This window comes from Miniopterus schreibersii, assembly GCF_964146895.1.
Source record: "Miniopterus schreibersii genome assembly, chromosome: 8".
Classification (NCBI taxonomy): Eukaryota; Metazoa; Chordata; class Mammalia; order Chiroptera; family Miniopteridae; genus Miniopterus; species Miniopterus schreibersii.
This window is the reverse complement of record NC_138109.1, coordinates 43,721,846-43,744,731: the sequence shown is the minus strand read 5'-3', so window position 1 is coordinate 43,744,731 and position 22,886 is coordinate 43,721,846. Positions and strand designations below refer to the sequence as shown.

The following is a 22,886-nucleotide window of genomic DNA, read 5'->3' as shown; positions in this document are numbered from 1 at the left end:
CAGTATGATGCACGCATGACTTCCGTAGATATTCACTTGCTACCTCCACACCTGGACTAGGCTCTGGCTTCCTGGATCCTATACCTTCCATCTTTGGGTTTATTCCACATCCTCTAGTAGAAACCTGGGAATCTAGTAGAAACCTGTGACTCATCTTGCTCTTTCAGGTATCAAGGTATCGAACAGATGACCAAACCCAGTAAATTTTGCCTCCAAAAACCCTCTCCAATCTGTGTCCTTCATTCCATCCTCAAGGTCACTATCCTGGGCTAGGCCATCATCCTCTCGTAGATTTCTACAGGCCTTCTTACCTCCGAGTTTACCCTTTTATGTCTACTCAGTGCAGCTAGGACTATTTTTTCTAAAATACATATCTGATCTTGTTGCTACCCCGTGAATTTTCACATATACCAGATAAAATTCAGACTTCTGATTTTAGCACAGAAGGTCTTTATAATTTCTCCAGCCTCATTTCTTCCAGTGTCACTCTTGCACTATGTGTCTAAGCAATACTTGATTTCTTTCAGTTCTTTAAATATGCCTCATTTGCACTCTCTCTGGAAACCGCTTACTTCTCTTCCTGCAAACTCTTACTCATCCTTAAATCTTAGTTGTGATGACATTCCTCAGGATGCTCCACCAAATGTTTGCAAAACACTCATTGCTTCCCCTTTTATCATAGAAGACAGCATACTAGATGCAATTACTTGTTCAATGTAAGTATGTTCAATCACTATTTTCCCAGTGACTAGCAAAGTATCTGGCATATAGTAGATACGTTTTCATGAAAAGATTAGGCTGCAAACACAATTTCCTATGGGAGCTGGATGGGCAACTTCACTGTTAGTGGCAGCCAAGGTGGGACCTGTGGCCAACTAGAGCTGCTTCATCAAGAGCCCAGTGATTTTCAATTCTACCTAATTGTTACCAGTTGGGCATATGGAGCCCACCAGATCTTCTTTTTCTTCTTCTTTTTTTTTTAAAGAATCCAGGAATCTGGACTTTAAAAAAATATATATGATATTTTATAAGTTGGCTACTAGCTCACTTTTCAAAAATTGGCAGGCCAAACAAAACATGGCTGCTTGTTTCTAATTTCTGGATGAAAGACAGATTTGTATTGACAGTCCAGATCTGCTAAGGCTCAGTTTCAGATACCTCCCTATTTTTTGGTGTCTTTATGAGGATGCTAGGCTAATAGTTCACACTTTGTATCTAAAACAGAATTTGTTATGTTTGTCTTTTTATTTATGTATTATTGAATTTATTGCGATGACATTGGTTCACAAGACCGTACATGATTCAAGTGTACAACTCAACAAAACATCATCTGCACACTGCATCGTGTGCCTATCCCCCCAAGCAAAGTCTCTTTCAGTTCACATTTATCCTTGGGCAAGGGAAACAAAGGAAAAAAATAAACAAACGGGACTACATGAAACTGAAAGGTTTCTGCACAGCAAAAGAAACCAGCAACAAAATGAAAAAAAGGAAACCCACTAAATGGGAGAACATATTTGCCAATGACACATCTGATAAGGGGTTAATTTCCAAAATATATAAAGAATTTATACTACTCACCACCAAGAAGATAAAAAACCCAGTTAAAAAATGGGCAAATGACCTGAATAGACCTTTAAAAAAATATTTTCAATAGTACAATTTCCCAATTCTCTAGGATAAAAATCTTATCATCCTTTTTCCTTCCTTGGTCATCCCCAAGACTAGTCATATACCAAATTATAGAAGGTCTGCCTTCAGATTAGTAAAGTGAAAAGGACATGGGATTTGAAGTAATTTGTATTCTAAGGATCATGCTATTCTTTTAGCCTCATGTGCTTCAGTGTCCCTGGATTTAAAATGAGGATAACAAAACCTATTTGTCAGATTTGCTCTGAGAACACAGAACCTACTGCATATGAAGTGCCAGCACACAGTAGATGCTCAGTACATATTTGTTGCATTTCCTGCTTTCACCTCTTATCTCTTTCTGTTCTTTGAACATGCCACACTCATTCTTACCCTAGAGTATTCCCTTGTCTTGGATGCTTTTTCTCAGATGTGTATGGTTCACTCCTCCTTGTTACCCACAACTTAACATAAAAGGTCACTTAGAGAAACATTCACTGTCCTCTCAACTAAAATAGTCTTTCAGCAATTCCTCTGCTTTATTTTCATCATGACACTTGCCATTACCTAACAGTTTCTTTTAAAAATTATCTTCATTCTTTTTTTTTTTACAGCAATGTAGATTTTTTGAGAATAAAAACTTGTTGATCTTGCTGAATAATATATCTCCATCACCTAGAACAGCTGTCTGAATATAATTAGTACTCAAAAAGATTTGCTGAATGAACAGATCAATAGATATATTTTACCTAAAATTGGCAGTAGAAGTCAGCAAATGAGTTTTCAATCTCATTGAAACAGATTTCAATGAGACTTGATATTTGGGTAAAGGTCAGCAGTAAGTGATAGGATGAGTAAATGTTCAGTTGGAAGATAAAACAGCTCAAAAAATGACAATGGCACAACAGAAGTCCTGGTTTCTTACTAATACATGTAATTAAGGGTTGTTAATACTATAAACTTTTGGGCCAGTAGAACATTTTAAACAAAAGTTGAAATCTGAATAAGAAAAATTATCTAACATATCCATTTATAAACTATGGGTTTTTTTAATATACAAATTTGTTCTTCATCTCACTTTCCTTTGGGCCTCTAGAGAGTCCATCTACATTATTTATTTATTGAAAAAATAACTGCATGTGAATGGCAAAATAATTGCAATAAAAGAATAGACTTGGAGAAAGATGTTTCAGGCAAAACATTAAACAGAGACAAATTTGGATTATTTATGCATCACTTATGTGACAGTTTTATTCTGGACATGGTTTTACATATTCATATGAATTCTATACCTTTGGCACTGGAGAACAGAATAACGCATCCTGAATATTTTTGAGGGAGTGATAGAATTGAAGAAGGTCGTATTTTCCCCATTATTTAAACCCAGGATTTTAGGAGAGCCCTCTATAGATATATATATGTTGGACTACTTGTATAAAATGCCAAAGTTATGGACAATTCTATGTTTCTGCAAGACAAACACTTATGGAATTATCTTCTTATTACCTTTAAGAAGATAATTCCTTAATTGTTAAAATTATGAGGCAATTTTATTGAACAAATGGTAGTTTTTATGTTCTACATTTGACAGTTTAAGCCATGTTTAATCTAGAGCAAACCTTTTCATATTTCTCAACATACCAAATGTTTAATCACCAACTGTGGTGATAAAGTAGTTTCTTTCACTTTGAAAGATTCCTTTTGAGAAGAAAAAATAATCAATGCTTATTCAAGTTTCAATAAACTAAAATCACAATTATGAATTAGCATTTCATAATTTGTCACCCTAAAATAGTCTTTCTATGGTTCCTTTGATCTCATTAATATAAAACCTCTCACAAGATAAGCAAGTGTCCTTTATTTCAAATAATTTTATTTAAAGGTTTAAGAAAAACATGGCCTCAGGCTCCTGAATCCTACCTAGGTAGCAAATATCAGTGAATGAATGACAAAAAGAAAGAATCAATATAACTGAAGCCAATATATATATATATACATATATATATATTTTATTTATTTATTTATTTTTTAAATGTATCTTTATTAATTTCAGAGAGAGGAAAGGAGAGGGAGAGAGAGAGATAGAAACATCAATGATCAGAGAGTCATTGATCGGCTGCCTCTCCCGGCTGGGGATGGAGCCTGCAACCCTGGCATGTGCCCTGACCGGGCTGCAGGCTCAATTCCCAATGACTCTCTCATCATTGATGTTTCTGTCTGTCTCTCTCTCCCTCTCCTTTCCTCTCTCTGAAATAAAGATTTATAAAAATATATATATATAAATAAAAGATTGGAGGGCATTTTACTTATTTATTTATTATTTATTTATTATTTATTTATCTATTTATTTTTACGTATGTATTTATTGCTGTTCAGCATCCATTCCTCTTTTACATTAGAACCTTGACCTTCCTTTTAAGGACATCTCTCACTGTACATTATTTTTGGAGGCATCTGAAATTTGCATCTGGAACAAACATCATGGTTATCTGGGGGTGTGAGAGCAGCAGTGTGTGGCCCATACTGGCCTATGTTGTAAATTCTGGGAAGCCATCCAGAGCTCCCTTGGTTCCTACCCTTTTCCCATATAATGTTCTTCAGGCTCCAATTAAATTTATAAATTCCAGATATATTTCCAATAAATGTCCATTTTACTTAAAATGGTTCAATTGGTTTTTGTGGACTACAATTTTAAGAAAAACTGACAACTATAAATTCACAGCTATTTGTTTACCAATTAAAGCTTTTTTTTTTTTTATTGTACTGTTGAATTTGTCTAAATTTATATTAAGGAAGTAAATCAACTTTATTAAAAAATATGCCCTTTCTTTTCTCCCATTTTTAATTTTATTCTCACCAGAGGATATTTTTTCCATTGCTTTTTCACAGAGTGTGGAAGAGAGAGAGAAAAAAACATTGATGTGAGAAAGATACATTGATAGGTTGCCTCACGTGCCCCAAACAGGGCCAGGGATCGAGCCTGCAACCAAAGCATGTGCCTTTGACCTAGAATTGGACCTGGGGCCCTTCAGACCATGGGTGACACTCTAACAACTGAGCCAAACCAGCCAGGGCAAAATACACCCTTTCTTCTCAAAATAAGCTATTTCTCTTAACCCAAGAGTTGTGCATCGTTTTGCTGTTTTTATAGGGCTTTCATATACTTTCTATTATTTGATCCTCACTGCAATCTTAGGAGACAAGCAGTAACAAATTTGTTAGCATCTACTAGAGGTGAAGAAGCTAAGGTTCAAAGGGGTTAAAGAATATGTCTGAAGTGATATGACTAATTAGTGTCAGAACTGTGTTAAACCCAGGTCCTCTTTCTTCAGAACTCCTTACATTGTTCTGTAGTACTTCTGTGATGATAACCAGTAACTATGGCTACTAGGCTGTATGTCAGAATGCTTCCTTCTATTATCATTTTTTTCTGTTTTAAAAAAAATTTCAAATGAGTGAATCACTAAACATTAAGTTTGAAAGGAATTTTGGAAGACTGATTTCCTTCTCCACCTCCTTATATGTAAAAATAAGTTCTATGATGTCCCTTCTTTGACTGCTTCTAGAATCAGAGAGAACATTTCTTTATTTGGAAAAAATATCTGGCAGCTCTAATTTATATGGGTGACGTACTCAGAGTTTGAGAGTACAAAAAAAAAAAAAAAAAAGCAAAGAGTGCACTATATTAGGTAATGAATTGTGGGGGAACCACAAAAATTATCCCACCTCACCTCAACACCCAAAATTAAAATAAAAAACAATTAAATAAATGAAACTCCGTTAAGTGAGAGAACTTATTTTTTGTGTCCTTTTCAGATACACTCTAACTTTTCCCATCCTCCTTTACCTCTGGCCACTGTCAAAGGTCTTATGCTGTAAAATAACAGACACCATTATCAAAGGGAGTTATTAAAGTAGGCAGTATCTTAATACTATTTAACAATTGAATTGTACTAGAAAATTTTCTAGAGATATAAAGGAGTGGTGGTGGTAGGTGTTATTTTGTAGAAGATAAAGGGGGAAAGCTTCTCTGCAGAGGTGATTTTGAGCAGAGACTGAAGGAAATGAAGGAGCAGACCATGCAGAAAAGAATGCTGGCACCCAAGGACATGGACAATGGTGGGGAGAGGGACTGGGGAGGGGGAAGGAACGGGTGGAATGGGTCATTGGGGAGAAAAAGGGACATCTATAATTTTTTAAACAATAATAAAATTTAAAAAGAAAAAGAAAAAAAGAATGCTGGCAGAGGAAAGGGCAGGGGCCAAGGCTCTGAGCAAGGAGCCTGTGTGGCTTTTATGTAAAGGCTGAGCACAAACAGCTCCCGCACAGTTGTTATAGCCCATTGGCTGGTCATTAACTTGCAGCTTTATTTTACCTGCTGGCTGCTGGCACTATTCAGATGCATTTTTGTTGCTCATTTATTGTTTAAAGAGTCAATGAGGATTTCTGCTACTCATGGTTCAGTGACTGGAGGCAGGCCATGGCAAAATTTTCACCACTCAAAACATCCCTTCTTGATAAATTCCTCACTACTTTCACTGAGCATAATGTTTTTAAGGTTCAACCATATTGTAGCATATGTCAACACTTTATTCCTTTTCATTGCCAAATAATATTTCCTTGTAGGGATATACCATATACCACTTTTAAAAAAATAAGCTATAACACTCTGAAATGCAGACAAATTACTCTGAATGTTATTTTTCTATAACACATGTGTGTAATTGTTTTCTCAATGTAAATTTATCAGTTTGGGGCCTTGTAGTCCATAGTACACATGAAATTAAGCTCTAGTACCCAACTTCTTCCAGTATTTTGTTTTTAATTATTTTTTGCAGAACTTTCTACTAACTACAACTTTCCAGTAAAGCAACGATCTGCTTTTTAAGTTAGTGATTTCTTTCATTAATAGAAATGTACATGAAGAGGTTGGATGACTGTTGCTAGAGAAATAATAAGTAGCCATTTCTGCACTGAGTGGAAAGTTGAATGAATTTTTAGCTATGGGTTCCTCTGAAAACTCATGGGACTCAAAGCAAAACTGTTTGGTTATCCACTGAGATTCTGACATGGTACTATAGCATAACCTATTCTATCCTAACTAAAACATAGGCTTTGGTAATAGTTTTGGATAGAATACAACATCCCATGTGGCCTAAGGAAAAAACTTATTCTGGCCTGGATTTGTTTATTAGTAATACTAAACGCTAAATAAAATAGTCTCCAAGGTTGCCTCTACTCAAAAATTATATAGCATTGTGACTCTGTGAATCAAGGAAATTCTCTGAAGAAGTGGAGGTTGTATCACAAATGTGATACTGTTTTCTTTGCAATTAGTTTGTGAAATCATTGGAGGCAAGATTTGGTATTTCTCTTATAACACCTCCACCCAACGAGCCTAAAATACTCTGTAGTGAATATTAAATAAATAATGTTTTATTAATTAATCATGCTTTTACTATTTGTATTACAGAATCTATCACACGGATATAGAAAAAGATTTTAATTGACTAGATGGACCTAGGGCTGCCAGATTTAACAAACAAAACAAACAAAAATATAGGATGCTCAATTAAATTTAAATTTCAGACATAATAAACTATTTCTTTTTAGTATAAGCATATCCAGTCAACATCTGGGGTATAATTTGCTAAAAAATTGTCTGCTTTATAGTTTAAAATTCAAATGTCATTGGATGGCCTTTATTTTTATCTGGAAATCCTAGATTGGCCTTCCCTACAAAAATACTTGTGCTTATTTTTCTAAATTAGAACTAAATGCCACATTTATAAATTGCTAGCCAAGTATCATAGTACATGAAGTTCTCTGCATTGTTTCACCTGGCAGTGACAACAAATACGTTGAGTAACCATTATGTGAAAGTCACCATGTATGCATGTGTATAGGGAGGCAAAGATGTCATTTCTGCCCTCAAGTCTTCATAGTCTTGTGGAAGAAGGGAAAGCCCATTTCATTCCAGCCTCTACTAGATGTGCAATCCAAATGATAATCCATTTGGCCAAAATTATTTTTAGGTCTGATCCAGTTCTCCTGGGCAAAGATCTATATACTTAGGTTGTCAAAAAATAAGTATACTGGTTTTGAAATATACATTAAATAGTTTTTGCCTCTGAAGTGTTTATAAACACAATAATTAATAACCTTAAATAAAAATAATTATTCATAATTTGTTTTGATCAGCATGCTATACTTAGATTTTGATAATGAAGTTAGTTTTATTAAGGAAGATTCTGTTTCTAGTTCCTGGACATTTAATATGCACTTTATTTAGCACAAGCAATGAAAATAAATTTTTTTCCCCTCCTAGTCACTGTGCAAATCTTTCACATGTGAATGCCATGTTGATTAATTAATCTGAGTCACTTTTTTAAGTGGTATTAGGATCCAGTGGTTTAGATTTTGAACTTCTCCGCTGTGTGGCCTTGGTTTGCTTTAGCTAATTTCTTGTCACCCTATCTTTTCTGCAATGGAGGACAAGATCACAGGAGACATTTTCTTTACCTAGCACAATGATATAAAGGCTCGCTGTGTGCATGAGTGTGCGCGCAAAGTTTGATATTAAATTTTCTGCTACACTGTATTTATTAATCGTATGCCACATAAATTCAGTGATATTTGTAATAATCAAAGATTTCAAATTCCAGAAACATTTTTCATAATAGTATTAACTGCACGTGTGTGTGTGTGTGTGTGTGTGTGTGTGAAGTCTAAGAAAAGTATCTCTTAGACTTAGACCATATAATTCAAGGTTTTAAAACAATGTCACCTGAACATACAACATACAAAATTTTTAGTTCTGAAAAGTGTCATATTTTTCCTTTTTCAAAAAAACATAAGATATTGATCTCAACCCACCAATTCATATTTTTTTGGAGGTCATTTTAAATTAAAATAAAAAGGCATAATCTAAAAAATGATGATTTCCATGGAGTTCACCTGGTTATTAATATATCACATGAAGTTACAAATGAAATAGAGAAAAATAAAATAAAATAATAAAATAAAATAAAGAAAAAAAGTTTTCCTCTTAAATGTTAGAAAAAGTGTCATATTTTCCAAAAATTCTGACTGGTGTTTGTTAAAATAAATTAGTAATATTGATAAATAAATAAAAAGGTAATGAGAATATTAAGGAAATTTATACCAATCTGAGTAATTAGTCAGTTACCAGGCCTTAGTTAGCATTAGCATTATGCCAAGTCTTTGGAAATTATGAAATGCTCATATACAGAGTATATTTCAGGCTGTCAAAATTACCTTGGGTAGCTCTTCAATTTGATTGGCATCTAGATAAAGCTCCTCTAATGTCCTTTCAAAGTTAAAGACCTCTTTTGGCACCTGCTGAAGGCTGCAGTGGGAGTAATCTAAGACTGAGATGATTTCTTCTTCACCTCGGAAACATCGGCACGGCACCAGACGGCCGATGATTTTCCGTTTGGTGGTCATCTCCAGGCACTGCACTGAAGAAAAAGAGAGAAAAAACCCAATTACTTAATCAACTGCCTATCAAGGGAATTCTTGTTTAAAACTTAGAAGTTTAACGTTGGTATATAGTTTGTAATTACATAATACTTTAAAGTTTATATTGGACATGCCCATGCATTATATCATTTAATCCTTAAACCCTACAAGGTATATAAGATAGGATTTATTCTCATTTAACAAGTAAAGAAATGGATTTAGAGAGGGTAAGAGACTTCCTATTATCACACAGTTTGGGAAAAGCAGAACTGGGCTAGAATACAATCCTGACTCAGTGCAATGCTATTACCATGCTTACACCCTCACTGTAAACACAGATCTATGCTATGCTTTTAACTTTACACAAATAACAGTGCAGAACAGAAACCTCCAGAAATTATTGAAAAAATACTTTTTGCCCATTTCTGCAAAAATATTCATGTTTCATCTCTAAGGTTTATGATGTCTTCTCTTTTCTTTTTTATTTTTCTTTATTGTTGAAAGTATTATAGGTGTCTCATCCCCCCCCCCAATGACCCCCTCCATCCTGCTCCCACCCCCTCCCCAGGCCTTCACCCATTATTGTCTGTGTCCATGGGTTACGCACATATGCATATAACTTCTTTGGTTAATCTTTTCCTACCTCCCACACCTACCCTCCTTCCTTCTTCTCTCTGAAATATGACAGTCTGTTGCATGCTTCAATGTCTCTTGGTCTATTTTGTTTGTCAGTTTATTTTGTTCATTAACTTCTCCTTAAAGAAGACCCTTCAACATTTCATGTAATACTGGTTTGGTGGTAATGAACTCCTTTAGGTTTTTCTTGTCTGGGAAGCTCTTTATCTGACCTTCAATTCTAAATGATAGCTTTGCAAAATAAGATGAACCCAGAGAGGCCTACACCAAGACACATCATAATTAAAATGTCAAAGGTTAAAGACAAAGAGATCATCTTAAAAGCAGCAAGAGAAAACAGTTAGTTTCCTACAAGGGAGCATCCATATAACTGTCAGCTGATTTTGCAACAGAAACTTTGCAGGTCAGAAGGAGGTGGCAAGAAATATTCAAAATGATGAAAAGCAAGAACCTACAATCAAGATTTCTCTACCCAGCAAAGTTACCATTTATAATTGAAGGTCAGATAAAGAGCTTCACAGATATGATGTCTTCTTTTTGACACACAAATTCATGTCATCAGTCAACATATACTCATTGAATAAGCACTCGGTTCTCAGCACTGATCTAGGTACTGGGGATACAGTGGTGAATTGAGCAAATTCTCCATTTTTATGAAGCTTATATTCTATTGGAGTGACAGATTAGAGTTGGATTGGTTATGTGCTTCAGAATGAGGGCCTATCTTTGTGAATCCTATGATTTTAATGGGAGAAAACAACTTGTAATTGTGGTAGAAACGTCTGATATCCTAGGTATGACTTTCTGTGAGTTAAACTGACTAAATACCATAAATTTTGTACAGACTTGTATCATGGTACCCACAACACTTTATTAAATCTATTATTTTCATGTCATTCTTCTAAGAGACAATAGGCATCTTGAGGGTAGAAACTGCTTTGTCATTTTTTGCATCTGTCTTGGTGCTTATAATAGATATTCAATAACAAATGTAGAATGAACAAATGAATGCATTAATAAATAAATAAACATGTTTGGGACTCTTTCCCCCAACCATATCAGGTACTGATAATTCGCTTAAAAAATTTTTCATTCTAACTAAAAGGTCACTATGTCTGTGAATGTCTCCCAGGAAGAATAATGACTAGTATCTCCCTCTGAGTTCCCAGAGTACTAATCATGTAGCTTCCTAATTATTTGTACTATTTCCTATATAATAATTGAGTTCTGTTGGGGCCCAGGGCAGGCCACCCCAAGATATCTCCAAATGGCATATTAATTATTTAAATTAAACTATTCTGCAAGAAGAAAAGCCTGACCACTCTGTTCCCCTAAAAGCAGAAGATAAATCTCCATATGATCTGTGCCCTCCCTGCTCTTGGGGGTTGAAACAATCTTATCACAAGATTTAAAAGAATCCAAAGTCTACATTAAACTAAAAAGTTTTTGCACAGTAAATGAAACTACCAACAAAATGAAAAGATAACCTATTGAATGGGAGAAGATACTGGCCAACAATATATGTGATCAGTTAATATCCAAAATTTAAGAAGAAGTCATACAACCCAACACTAAAAAAACAAACAATCCAATTAAAAAATGGGCAATAGACCAGAATAGACATTTTTCCAAAGAGGACATATAAATGGCCAACAGACATATGAAAAGATGCTCAAAGTCACTAATCATCAGAGAAATGCAAATTAAAACCACAATGAGATATCACCTCACCCCTGTCAGAATGGTCAATAAATCAACAAACAAACAAGTGTTGGCGAGGATGTGGGGAAAACAGAGCCTTTGTGAACTGTTGGTAGGATTACAGATTGGTGCAGCCACTGTGGAAAACAATATGGAACTTCCTCAAAACACTAAAAATAGAACTACTTTATGATCCAGCAAATCCACTTCTGTGAATATATCTGAAGAAATACAAAACAATAATTTGAAAAGATATATGCACCCCTATGTTTATTGTAGTGTTATTTACAATAGCCAAGATATGGAAGCAACCCTGATTATAAGTTGGTGACTTTTATGTTTCGATGTGGGATCTAACACGTATTAGGCAACCAATAAATGCATCTACTAAATTACTGACATTTATTAGGCACTTAGTAAATGTTTGTTGAGGTTATTGCAGTTGTAAAGGTAAGCAATGATGGCTTAGCCTATAATAGTAGCAGTGAGGATGGAGAGGAGTGATAAATTAGAAAGATTTAAGAAGCAGAATCCAAAGTGTTGGCAATGGATTAAATGAGAGGTGAAAGGGGAGGCAATGGGGGAAAGGAAGGTGTCTTAAGAGATTCCAGGTTTTTAATTTGAGTCACTAGTAGCCACACTGACCACCCAGCTATGATGCCATAGAGCTGACTAAAGGTATATACCCTGTCTGACTTGAGTGACCCACAAATGAGTGAGGAAACAATTGTTCATGCTCTTTGTTGCCCAATGCCTTGCACTTACCCTTTTGGGCTGAACAGCATGGTTATTTCTGATACCCACCTCTTGCTGCCACTATGAAATTTTTATTGTGAACCAAGAAAAAAGAATATCCAAGTCTGCTCCTGAGCCCTTTGGCCAGAGGATTCACTGTCCACCAAGATTTTGGAATTTAATTCATTTATAACTGCTTTGCCTTTCTTTGACACAAAATGTAGGCTCTTCTGATCATCTTTTCTGTTCCATCTCTTATCCCTACAATGTGCTGAGGGTGTCCCCTGGCCCAACTTCTCTTCCCTCTATTCCCTCTGAACTCTGAGATTCTGACCTACATCATGATCAAATTCAATGAGCCTCATCCTCTTCACGAAATGCTCCCTCCTCATTGCGGTCTCAACTGAAACTTGGTTGATTTACGGGCTTTACAAGTGGGGCATGTTGATTTCAAACACCTTAAACACTTCACAGTTGGAAAGTGGAACTGTTATCCTCCTTGTTCTCTAAACACTATTGCTCTTCTCTCATCCTGTAAAACCCCTGTCCTTTGATGGTCTCATTGCCTGGCAGTAACATCTCTCTGCCTTTCCTCATACCACTTATCATCTCTTGGTCATCCTCTCCACCCATTGGTAATTTCCATATTAATTCATGGACTATTGCTCAATGATAATTCCTTCCATTCCTGACTTATACTCCCTACACATAATAACTTTCAACTTTTTAGAGCTTTATTTCTACCCTAAAATTCTAAATACCTCAATTAGTGCAACTCCTGATTTTTCAATTACAGGTTTCTAGTATGAAATGTGGCAGTTTATTTTCTTCTAATAAATTGCCTCATACTTCTAATCAACATATATATATATAATATATATGCTATTAATTTAATTTATACTATATATAATATATATAGGTTTAAATTAATAGTATTTATTTTATGATTATTATATTCCACTGCAATTTAATCACATTTTATTTCTGTGCATCTTTTTGTTTCTATAAAAATTGCCTCTTGTTTTCTTTGGTTGGGTTTTCTATGTACCCTCCACTAATTTAATATCCTATCTTGTCTTGGTATAGTCAAACACATGTAATTTGATTTTTAGTCATTCCACCCTCTCCTGAAATTATCTTTCAGGAGCACTCTATCTTCCTGCTCCTGTCTGAGTTGGTTGCTTTTCTTTTTTTTTTCTAATATATCTTTATTGATTTCAGAGAGAAGAAGGGAGAGGGAGAGAGAGAGGGATAGAAACATCAGTGATGAGAGAGTCATTAATCGGCTGCAGCCCGCAACCTGGGCATGTGCCCTGACCGGGAATCGAACCCTGATCGCCTGGATCCTAGGTCGACGCTCAACCGCTGAGCCACGCCCGGCCAGAATGGGTTGGTTGCTTTTCTAGACCTGATATATATCTGTCATCCTGAAATGTCTCTTCACTATTATTCTGTGAATTTTGCATTTCCTTCTTGTGTTATATCTACTATTTCCTGGATCTCGTGTCTTTTGATATCTAGACTTATTGGAATGTAACATCCAATGGTGGAATATAACATCTACTAACTTACTGAGAAAGCACCTATGGTAGGTCCATTTTATTGAGAAGTTTGCATGCCTGAACATGGTTTTATTTCATCCACAAACAATTGAAAGTTTGGCTGAATATATACTTCTAGGTTAGAAATAATTTTCCTTCTGTATTTGAATGCATTTTTAATTTAATATCTTCTAGCTTTTAAAGTTGCCAGGAAATCCAGCCTATTACTAATAAAAATCCTGTTTTCCACCCACATTCTCTTGCACCAGAACAGTTTAGAATTTTTTTCTTATCTGTGGTCTTTTGAAATTTCATGAAAAAGTGCTTTGATGGTTTCTGTTTTGTTTTAATTCCATTGTACTAGATACTTGACGGGCCTTTTCACTTTGGAAGCACTTATCTTTGAATGTTGTTAAATTTTCTGTTATTTAATGGATAATTTCCTCCTCCTCATTGTTTTTATTTTCCCTTTTCCCTGCAATCCTGATTAGCTGGATGTAGGACCTACCTTTTAGATCTATCTGGTAATAATTATTTTTTCTCTCTTGTAATTTCCATGTCTGTGTCCTTTTATTCAACTTTCTAGGAGATTTCCTCAACTTTGCCTTCTAAATCCACTTGCTCTAATATCTATATCAGGTAGTATATTTTTACTCTCCAAAAGTTATTTGTCGCTTCCTGAATGCATGCTCCTTTTTCATCATATCCTGTTTGTATTTCAGGGGCCCATAAAATGTTCATGTTCTCTCAGGAGATATTAACTATATACTTTAAATCTCTTTCCTCCTATTTCTTGTGTTATTTCTGAGTTTCATTTTCTGTTTGTTTATTTAGGTCTTTAGCTTTCAAGATAAGGATTAAAAAAATGTCTGGTGATCCCTGGCTGTCCTTCAGTATTGAAATCTGAAGCTCTAAAAAGCTAATTGGAAGCTTTGTATGCATAATAGGTTTCACTGCAGGACGATCTGGCAGCAAGCCAAAGAATATTCTCAGCTTCTGTCTGGGGCATAGCTATGCAGTTTTGTATATAGAGAATTTTAGTCAATTTTCCTGTTTTCAGTGCTTAGTACCTTCGGTTCCTTGCCTGGTACCTGTTGTCTTCAAGACTCTAAGTAGGTCTATGGAGTAAATTAATTTTCGTATCCCTTTGTGAGTACTTTATAATGTAGCTAACAATGTACTCTGCATGTAGATGAATATAAACTACATCTTCGTTCCCTGTCTTCTCAAAATTTGTTGAAATTTCTTATCTCCTGATATCTTCTTCTATTTTCTCTGTCCTTAGGAGTACATGTATTTTTAAATTTCTTTAATTTAGTGGAAACTTGGTTGTAAGAACAGATAAGGAAGGTGGGAGATTAACTTCCATGTTTAAAAAAGTTTTTCTTTAATTGCTTTCAGACTTTTAATCCCTCATTAGTTGACCTATTAGGAATATGGGGGTGAGAACTACATCCTGCTTTTGGAAACACTCCCTTTCTTTGGCTCCCCTGACAGCACAGTCTTCTGACATTTATTCTTGCACTTCATTTCCTCCATTTCAATCTTTTGAGAAGGTGTTATCTTCTCTACCAAACACTGAGGTTTGTAGTCTTAGAGCCCCCTGCCTGGTCCTACTCCCTTCTAATTATATAATCTTCTCCCTTTCCATCTCACTCACCTTTCCCAACTCTCGCTTCATTTAACTTTGATGAGTGGATTGTTGTAAAAAATTTTTTAAATCTCTACTCAGATTTATTTCGCTTATCATTTCCACTTTATGTTTTACAGGTGTCTCACAGGTAGCTGTTTAAAACTGAAGTGATGCTTTGAAAGGTACAGAGTTCATAATGATGGTCAAGACCATGGAGCTAACTCCCTGGGTGTGTGCCTTTGTGCACACTGTTTTACCTCTATCAGTTCAGTCCTCTATAAAATAACAGAACACATAAAAAATACCTAATTGTGTCTTCAAGCTTTAAGCATTCACAGTGTTAGCAACTACTATTCTGCCCAAACCTCCACCTCCTCCTGTGTTCTTAGTCTCAGTGAATGGAAATACCATTCACCTAGTTTCTTAATATAGAAACTTTGGCACTGTTTTTGACTCCTCTAGCTCACTTGCTTCCCACATCTATCACCAAGTCCTAACCATTAAATAGCCTAAACATTTCTTGAACCAATCTTTTTTCCTTCATTTCAACTCTCAGCAACCTAGCTCAAACTGTTATCTCTTGCATTTACTTATACCTCTCTCTTTCCCGCCACAATGCAGCTGGAGTCACCTTTTTATAACACCAATATTATGCTGTTACCCTCTTGGTACAGATATTTAATGACTCCTCTCTGACCTCTAGGCAAAGTCCAAGATTTTTTCTCTGGCCTACCAAGGATGATAATGTACTGTGGTCTGACTGCAGCCTTCCATACTCACTCTTCTCATTCTTTTCTGTGCATCTTACATTCACAGCTCCTTTTATATTCTTAAGACTACACAATATTTCTTATGCTAGGGCCTTCAGCAATAAGGCTGCCTCTGCATAGTTCATTTCCCTTGTCTTTAAAAAAAATTAGATTAAGAAGGAAAAATAGCCTCTTCCTATTCATCAAGGCAGGTTAGGATTCTTGAGCATATGTTCCAACTATATGCTGCAATTCTCTTTGATCACATTTTAATTACTTAATTCAATATCAATCTTGTTCACTAGACTGAAATCTCTGTGAGGAGAGGGGCCATGCCTAGCCTGTTCAACAATGTTTATTTCCAATACCTTGTCTAGTATCTGATCCAGAGTTAATACTTTAAAAATATTAATTGTATTAGCCAATGAATATGAAAGCTAAGATGATTATAACTTTTATTTGCACAGTCCTTGCAAAAATTTCAAAACAATTTATAACCTATCACCTTGTTTTTTCTTATATCTAGACATTCATGTATTATTTTCCATATTTTAATAATAACTAATTAAGGTTTAGTGAGTCTGTGATGTGCATAAGGTCATACACAGAATAATTTCTAGACCTAAGAATGGATCTCATATCTCCTTACCCAAGAGCCACTGACTTTTTTTTTCCATTAGCAGATCCTGCATTACATTGATAGCAATGTATACAGATTAGCATATGAAAATTTAGACATGACTTTATTACCAGTTCCCTCTCTCCCCCCACCCCTCTCTCCCCTCCCTCCCTCACACACACACACACACACACACACACACACACACACACACACTCACACACTCACACATATGAAAGTTATTTTCACATAGAATACTTTATAGATGCTAAACAGAATGGAGGAGTGACAATGAGGGAAATAACACTGTCCTCTCTCTTACTGATCAGTTTTAAAGAATTTTTTGAATGTTAAAAGTATGGAAATGTAATATGGTAAAATTGAGAAAGCTTTTCAGGAATTATCTGAGCACAAAACACAAGAAAGTTCATATACATTACATACATAATATACAGAAGCATATGTATTTTTTTCTGAAACATGACCATTGTCCAGTATACCACAGAGGCATGGAGCTTCATACCAGTGTTTGGAGCCTGACTCAGAAACAATCTGATTTCTTATGTTACTACATATCCTCAGCACACATCCAAAAGAGGAATTCTTAGATTTTCAGTTTTTCAAAGGGATTTAAAAAGGCACAAGCAAAACAGGTATTCATCTCGTCCTGATAAGGCCCTTCTAGTAAATTCCTTGAGATCAAAGATGAGAACATCTTCTTATGGATACTCACAACACTGCATTGATTCCCTTCTCTCCTGAATCATATATTTTTAAAAATCTGTATTGAATAGCTAAAGGGATTTTTTCTATAACCACAGTGTCCAGTCAACAGCCTCCCTTTCAACATTCTCCCAGAATCAAATGTATTTAAATAGCAGGGCTTGCTAACAAGGCCTCACCTAGGTGAAGTCAAAGGAAGACTCACCTTGCTATATACTTCAAATCCTTCTCTACTGATAATTTACACCAAAAAGGATTTCAACCCTTTGAAAATTTTGCCTGAAGTAGTTGACTCTAGTAAGAATATAGAGATAAAAAATACCCAACTTTCAATACCTCTGCATTCCTTAGGACTTTATACCTAAGTCTGTCATGTTATCCTTGAATATTTTACATATCTTGAAAGATAAGGGGATAAAGGAAAGTTCAATCTTTCCAAGATTTCTTGTGACAAATACTCTGGCTGTCCTTAGCTGGCACAGACTTATGCTTTTCAAATAACAAATGTTTCTAATTTATTCACTGAGAAACCCTTTGCTTCACTAAATGTGCCACAGGGATGTGGAAAACTGCCAAGTTCTTTCCACGTCCTACTTCAAGAAACATCTTTAAAACCATTACCTAACCTCAAGTCTATCTCTGAAACCCCCTCATTAAGACAATATGCATGTTGATTCTAGGACTCCAAGTGGAGCACCTAAAGCTTGCTTTTTGATGGTTAAAATGATCACACTTCAAAAATACTCAGATTTCAGGGATTTGTTTTCATCTCATTACAATATCTGAAAGCCTGCAATTATTATACATGGACACCAGTTTGTCTTGATAAAGATCAGGGAACTATCATTAGGAAAAAACCCTTGTGTTCTTTAATGCTCATATTATCACATTAGCAATCAAAACAAGAAATAAAGAGGAAAAGCATGGTGCCTGGTACCAAGAATAAGCTTATCAACTATTTCCAAGTTATACTTTTAGACAAGTGACTTCTTCCAAGAGCAACAATGCTTCTGTTCTCTCTATATACTTTCTTCCCAAGAATTTTCATCTACAGATTTCAAGGGTCTCTTTCTATGAATGATTCCTAATATAAACCATCATTCCTGATTTAGTTTCTGCTTAATAAACTACCTGTCTTTAAGTAAAATTCAACTAGTCTAAAGCAGAGCTTGGAAATATTTACTAAGCTCCTACTTCATACTAGACCACTGTGTTTCCTTCTTGATCTCTTGTTTTGATTAGCTATGTTTTAATTCTCTTAATTCTGTATCTTGGGGTCATCTTTCACTGCTTCTTCTTTCTTTTCTTCTATAGTAAATGTTTTACATCTTCTCTTTCCTTTCTTTACCATTCATTCAATCTGGATCAGACCCTTATCATATCCTGGTAGTATTGCCAAAAACATAGCTGTATGGAAGTATACTATTTCCAGGTATCTTTCCTTTACCATCATTTTTCAACACCTATTTATTAAATGTCTCCTCTGTGATAGGTAGGCACTGGATTATATGAGTAGGAAATACCAGTGAAATAAAAGAGCTCTGGTTCCTGCTCTAATGAATTTATTGGGTGGTGAGGAAGACAGATACTGAACAAAACATCGTGCAAATAAATCCATAACTGCAGATTCGGATAATTGCTCTAAAAGAAAATATTAAAGTTTTATCCACTTTTCATACTGGCATACACATTATCTTGACCAGTCTCCTAAAATGCATGTCCATTCCTCAGTTCTAGAAGCTTCACTGAGTCTACATTTTCAAGAGCAGCATTTCCCAGTCTGTGTTCCTGGGTGATATCTTTCTCTAAGAAATAAGTAGTATGCATTAGCATATTAAGGGCTCAGAGAAGCCTTGTGATAAAGAAATATGCTTATCTTTGTTCAAACCAATGTTTCCTAAACACCCTTTTAAACATTAAAAAACAGAAAACATTAAAGTTTATCACTGTAATTAGGAATCAGTATTATGAATCACACATTTTAGGAAAGGTTGGTCTACAAGATATTTTAGCTTGATGTTCAAACTCCCTTCAACTCAGTTTTTCAGTTAGTTTACCTAGTACTTCCATAAGCATACTATTCCAGTTCTGTGCTCTAGCTTACACTACACCCAATACTTCCTGTCTCTTAGCCATATTCTTCATCTATACCAATCCTGCCAATCTCTGCTAACCCCATGCTATCTTCATAAACCATGTTGGTGATTATAATTCATTTGCAGGTCTTAAAACATTACAGTGACTGATATTTACAGAAACCTATAAAATGGAACATCTTAGAATGATAAATAGAATGTTCTGTTTTACTCTTTATTTACGTCATTGCCTATGAGTCACAGTGTGTGCTATTAAAAAAGTCCATTGGATTTGAGTTTAGATCATTTATTGAAGCTCAACTTCTTTTTAAAGATTTCTCTAACTGTTCCAGACTATAAAAAAATGCTGCTTTCCTTTTCTTCCTCCTCCACATTGCCATTATCATTGTCATCTTAACTAACTACTTTAAAAAACATCAACCTAAGGATTATAGAATCAATCTGGGGAAAAAATCTCTTGTGAGAAGATCTGCACCAAGTAGTGGCATACACAAGGTTACTCACAGTGTCTCCTTATTGGATCACACAGGTGAATAACAGTATTTTAATATTTCTATCCTCTCTCCACACATTCTCTCTTGGAATTTTTATCTACTGACTTAAATATGCAAATATAGCAGTAGAGGACAGTAGAAATCAGACTTCAAGACTAGATTAGTAATAGCCTAAATTCAGAAAAAAGTTCTAATTATGTAAAGAAAAACTGTTACAGTTATGTTTCTTAAAGAATATGCTTTCAGGTAAATTGTGAACCTCAGCCAAGAGCATCATGAAGAAACAAATTTTTAAGATTTAGGACACTCTCGAAGATCTAACTTTCATAAGGTGACAACCTAAATTAATGAGCTGCTGAAACGATATCTGAAGGCTTGATTATGGAGAGAGAGAGTAAAGGAATAGAACAGAAGTATTCAGATAGAGGCTATTTAATTAATAGAATCTTAAGTTTGGTTGAACCTGTCTAATCACGTACCTCACCCTTAAATAAATTATTCATAAGATGGTCTTATACCTTAATATCTTCTGATATATGTTTATACTATAGTATAAGATGATTTATGTTCTTAATGATGACTGAGTTATTAAGAAAAAGATCAGTTATTCAGCATGATTTATTGAGAAGCCAGAGTTGTGCATAATACATTTAGATGTCATTTAATCAAATATTTTATTTAATGAAAATTTGGGTACAAGGTGGTAAATATTTATTTTTGTAAAAAAGTCCACTTTATGTGAAACACTTCACTCCACATCTTTCAAAGATTTGAGTAGGTGCATTTAGTAGGAACTAGTAAGAAAGCATTTTCCATGTAGTTCTCACCTCAGGGATTCCTTGCCTTTTGTGTTGTGACACAATGTCAATATGGTGCCCTTCACCAGACATGATGAAAGACCTATGTTTTCAATCTGATATAAACAACTCAAAGAAAGCATTTTTAAATGGCATTTCATGCTGTTTTATACTCATTCTTCAATTATAACTCTAGATAACTTCTAGCATTATCTATGTTTATTAATATTTTAATTAATGCTGATGATGGCGGTACTTGTGCCTTCTCACTATTTAGAGCAAATGCTGCAATTTTGAAACTCAACTAAATAAACTGGGCTTGTAGTGATAATCTTTTAATCAATTAAGTTGCTTTGGGTATAAATCTAGGCAGTTACTTTATAATTGGAAAGATTTTAAGAGATTTATGAAACAAATAAGCTTGCTTGATGTCACCCTCAGGCTGAAAGAAGAGTAAAAATAAAAGGCAAGTTAACTGAATGAGTTTAAAGCTGGAAGGAAGTTAAAAGCATGTGAGAATGCATTCAGGAAAGCTTCCCATGGCAGAATTGGAGGTTCATTTTAAAACTGAACTGTTTTGTGAATTTTCTGATTGTTATTCTATAATATGTGATTAAAAGTACAATCATCAACAGTAATTTAAAACATTCTGAGTATTTAAATATTTATCTTTATTCATCTTATAAGTAATAAATGCCATGGATGGATTTTTTGAGTTTAAATTCTTACTGAATTAAATTATTTAGAAGATGATGAAAGGCAACAGAATTTGAAAGAACTACAAGAGTAAAATAAAGAGTAAAAGTTTTGCTAAGAGAACTAGAAGTTTAAAAGAAGGCAGCTGAGCTCTTTAAATGAAAGGCATGCCTAAATGATGGGGTCCTGCCGGAAGACAGACTGTACATCACGAAGGTTACAGAGCTACCTGAATAGCCATCTCCAGAACTCAGATCTGAATGTGAATTAGATTCTTCACTGGCTCCCTGCCACCTTCACTATCCACCCTGTAGTATTGCAGAGGCAGGTCTATAAGCAGTTGCCAAGATTTCAGCCTCCTCTCACACCACACTCACACTGTACCTTCCATCCCTTTAGGTCTTTACATTACCAGTTTCTTCTCCTGAACTACTATCTCTCCTGGATTAGTCTTCCTTACCATTTTTAATTAAACTTAAAGATGATTCTTGTAGAAAAAATTGCCTCTACTGTCCCTGTTATTAGTGAGTTGTATCTTCCCAAATTCATGTGTTGAAGCCCCAGTCTTCAGTACCTCGGGGTGTGGCCTTATTTGGAAATAAGACTGCTGAAGATGTAATTAGTTAAGATGAGGCCATATTGGAGTAGGGTCCTATTTTCATAGAAAGAAGGCCATGGGAAGAGAAACTCACATAGAGGGAAAATGCGAAGAGACATGGAGAAGACATCCATCCACAAGCCATGGAGTGAGTCCTGGACTAGATCCTTGCCTCACAGCCCTCAAAAGGATCCAACACCGATAATACCTGATTTTGTATTTCCAGTCTCCAGACTTATGAGGCAATGAATTTCTGTTGTTTAAGTCACCCAGTTTGTACTTTGTTATGGTAGCAGCCCTAGCAAACTAATACAACCCTCTCTTTAACTTCCAAACAAAAGTTAGGCGTGTCATCTCCAGCATCCATAGAACCCAGGGTCCAATCTGGCATAGACTTATTACAATTGTTTCCTTATCAATCTATTGAGATACTACGAGTTCTTAATTAAACCATGAACTCTGCCTTTTATTTGTATTCCTAATTCAAGGCAGACATACAATGTAAAATTCTTTTTGTACAGATTAATGAACAGAGGCAAAGGAGGAAATTTTCTTTGGCCTTAGATTCACCAACTTGTTGAAAAAGATTTAAAACTTCAATTTCAGATGCAAGTAAAATTGTCCAACAAACATATAAAATTAGACACTCTTAGGAAAAGTGTGTGACATCATCAAAAGAACAAAATGCATAGGTTATCCACTAAATTCTTGGGGGGGGGGAAATACGGAAAAATAAATGACTCAATGTACTTAATCA

At 35.1% G+C, this 22,886-nt stretch overlaps 1 protein-coding gene across 1 annotated transcript in view; it reads right to left on the bottom strand.

The window, feature by feature from the left end:
- Positions 1-22,886, bottom strand: part of LRRC7 (leucine rich repeat containing 7) — a 396,137-nt gene that overhangs the window by 251,906 nt on the left and 121,345 nt on the right. The window contains exon 3 of the mRNA XM_081144600.1: positions 8,908-9,110. Within this exon, the coding sequence (XP_081000726.1) occupies positions 8,908-9,110 (203 nt within the window). The remainder of the gene's footprint in view (positions 1-8,907; positions 9,111-22,886) is intronic.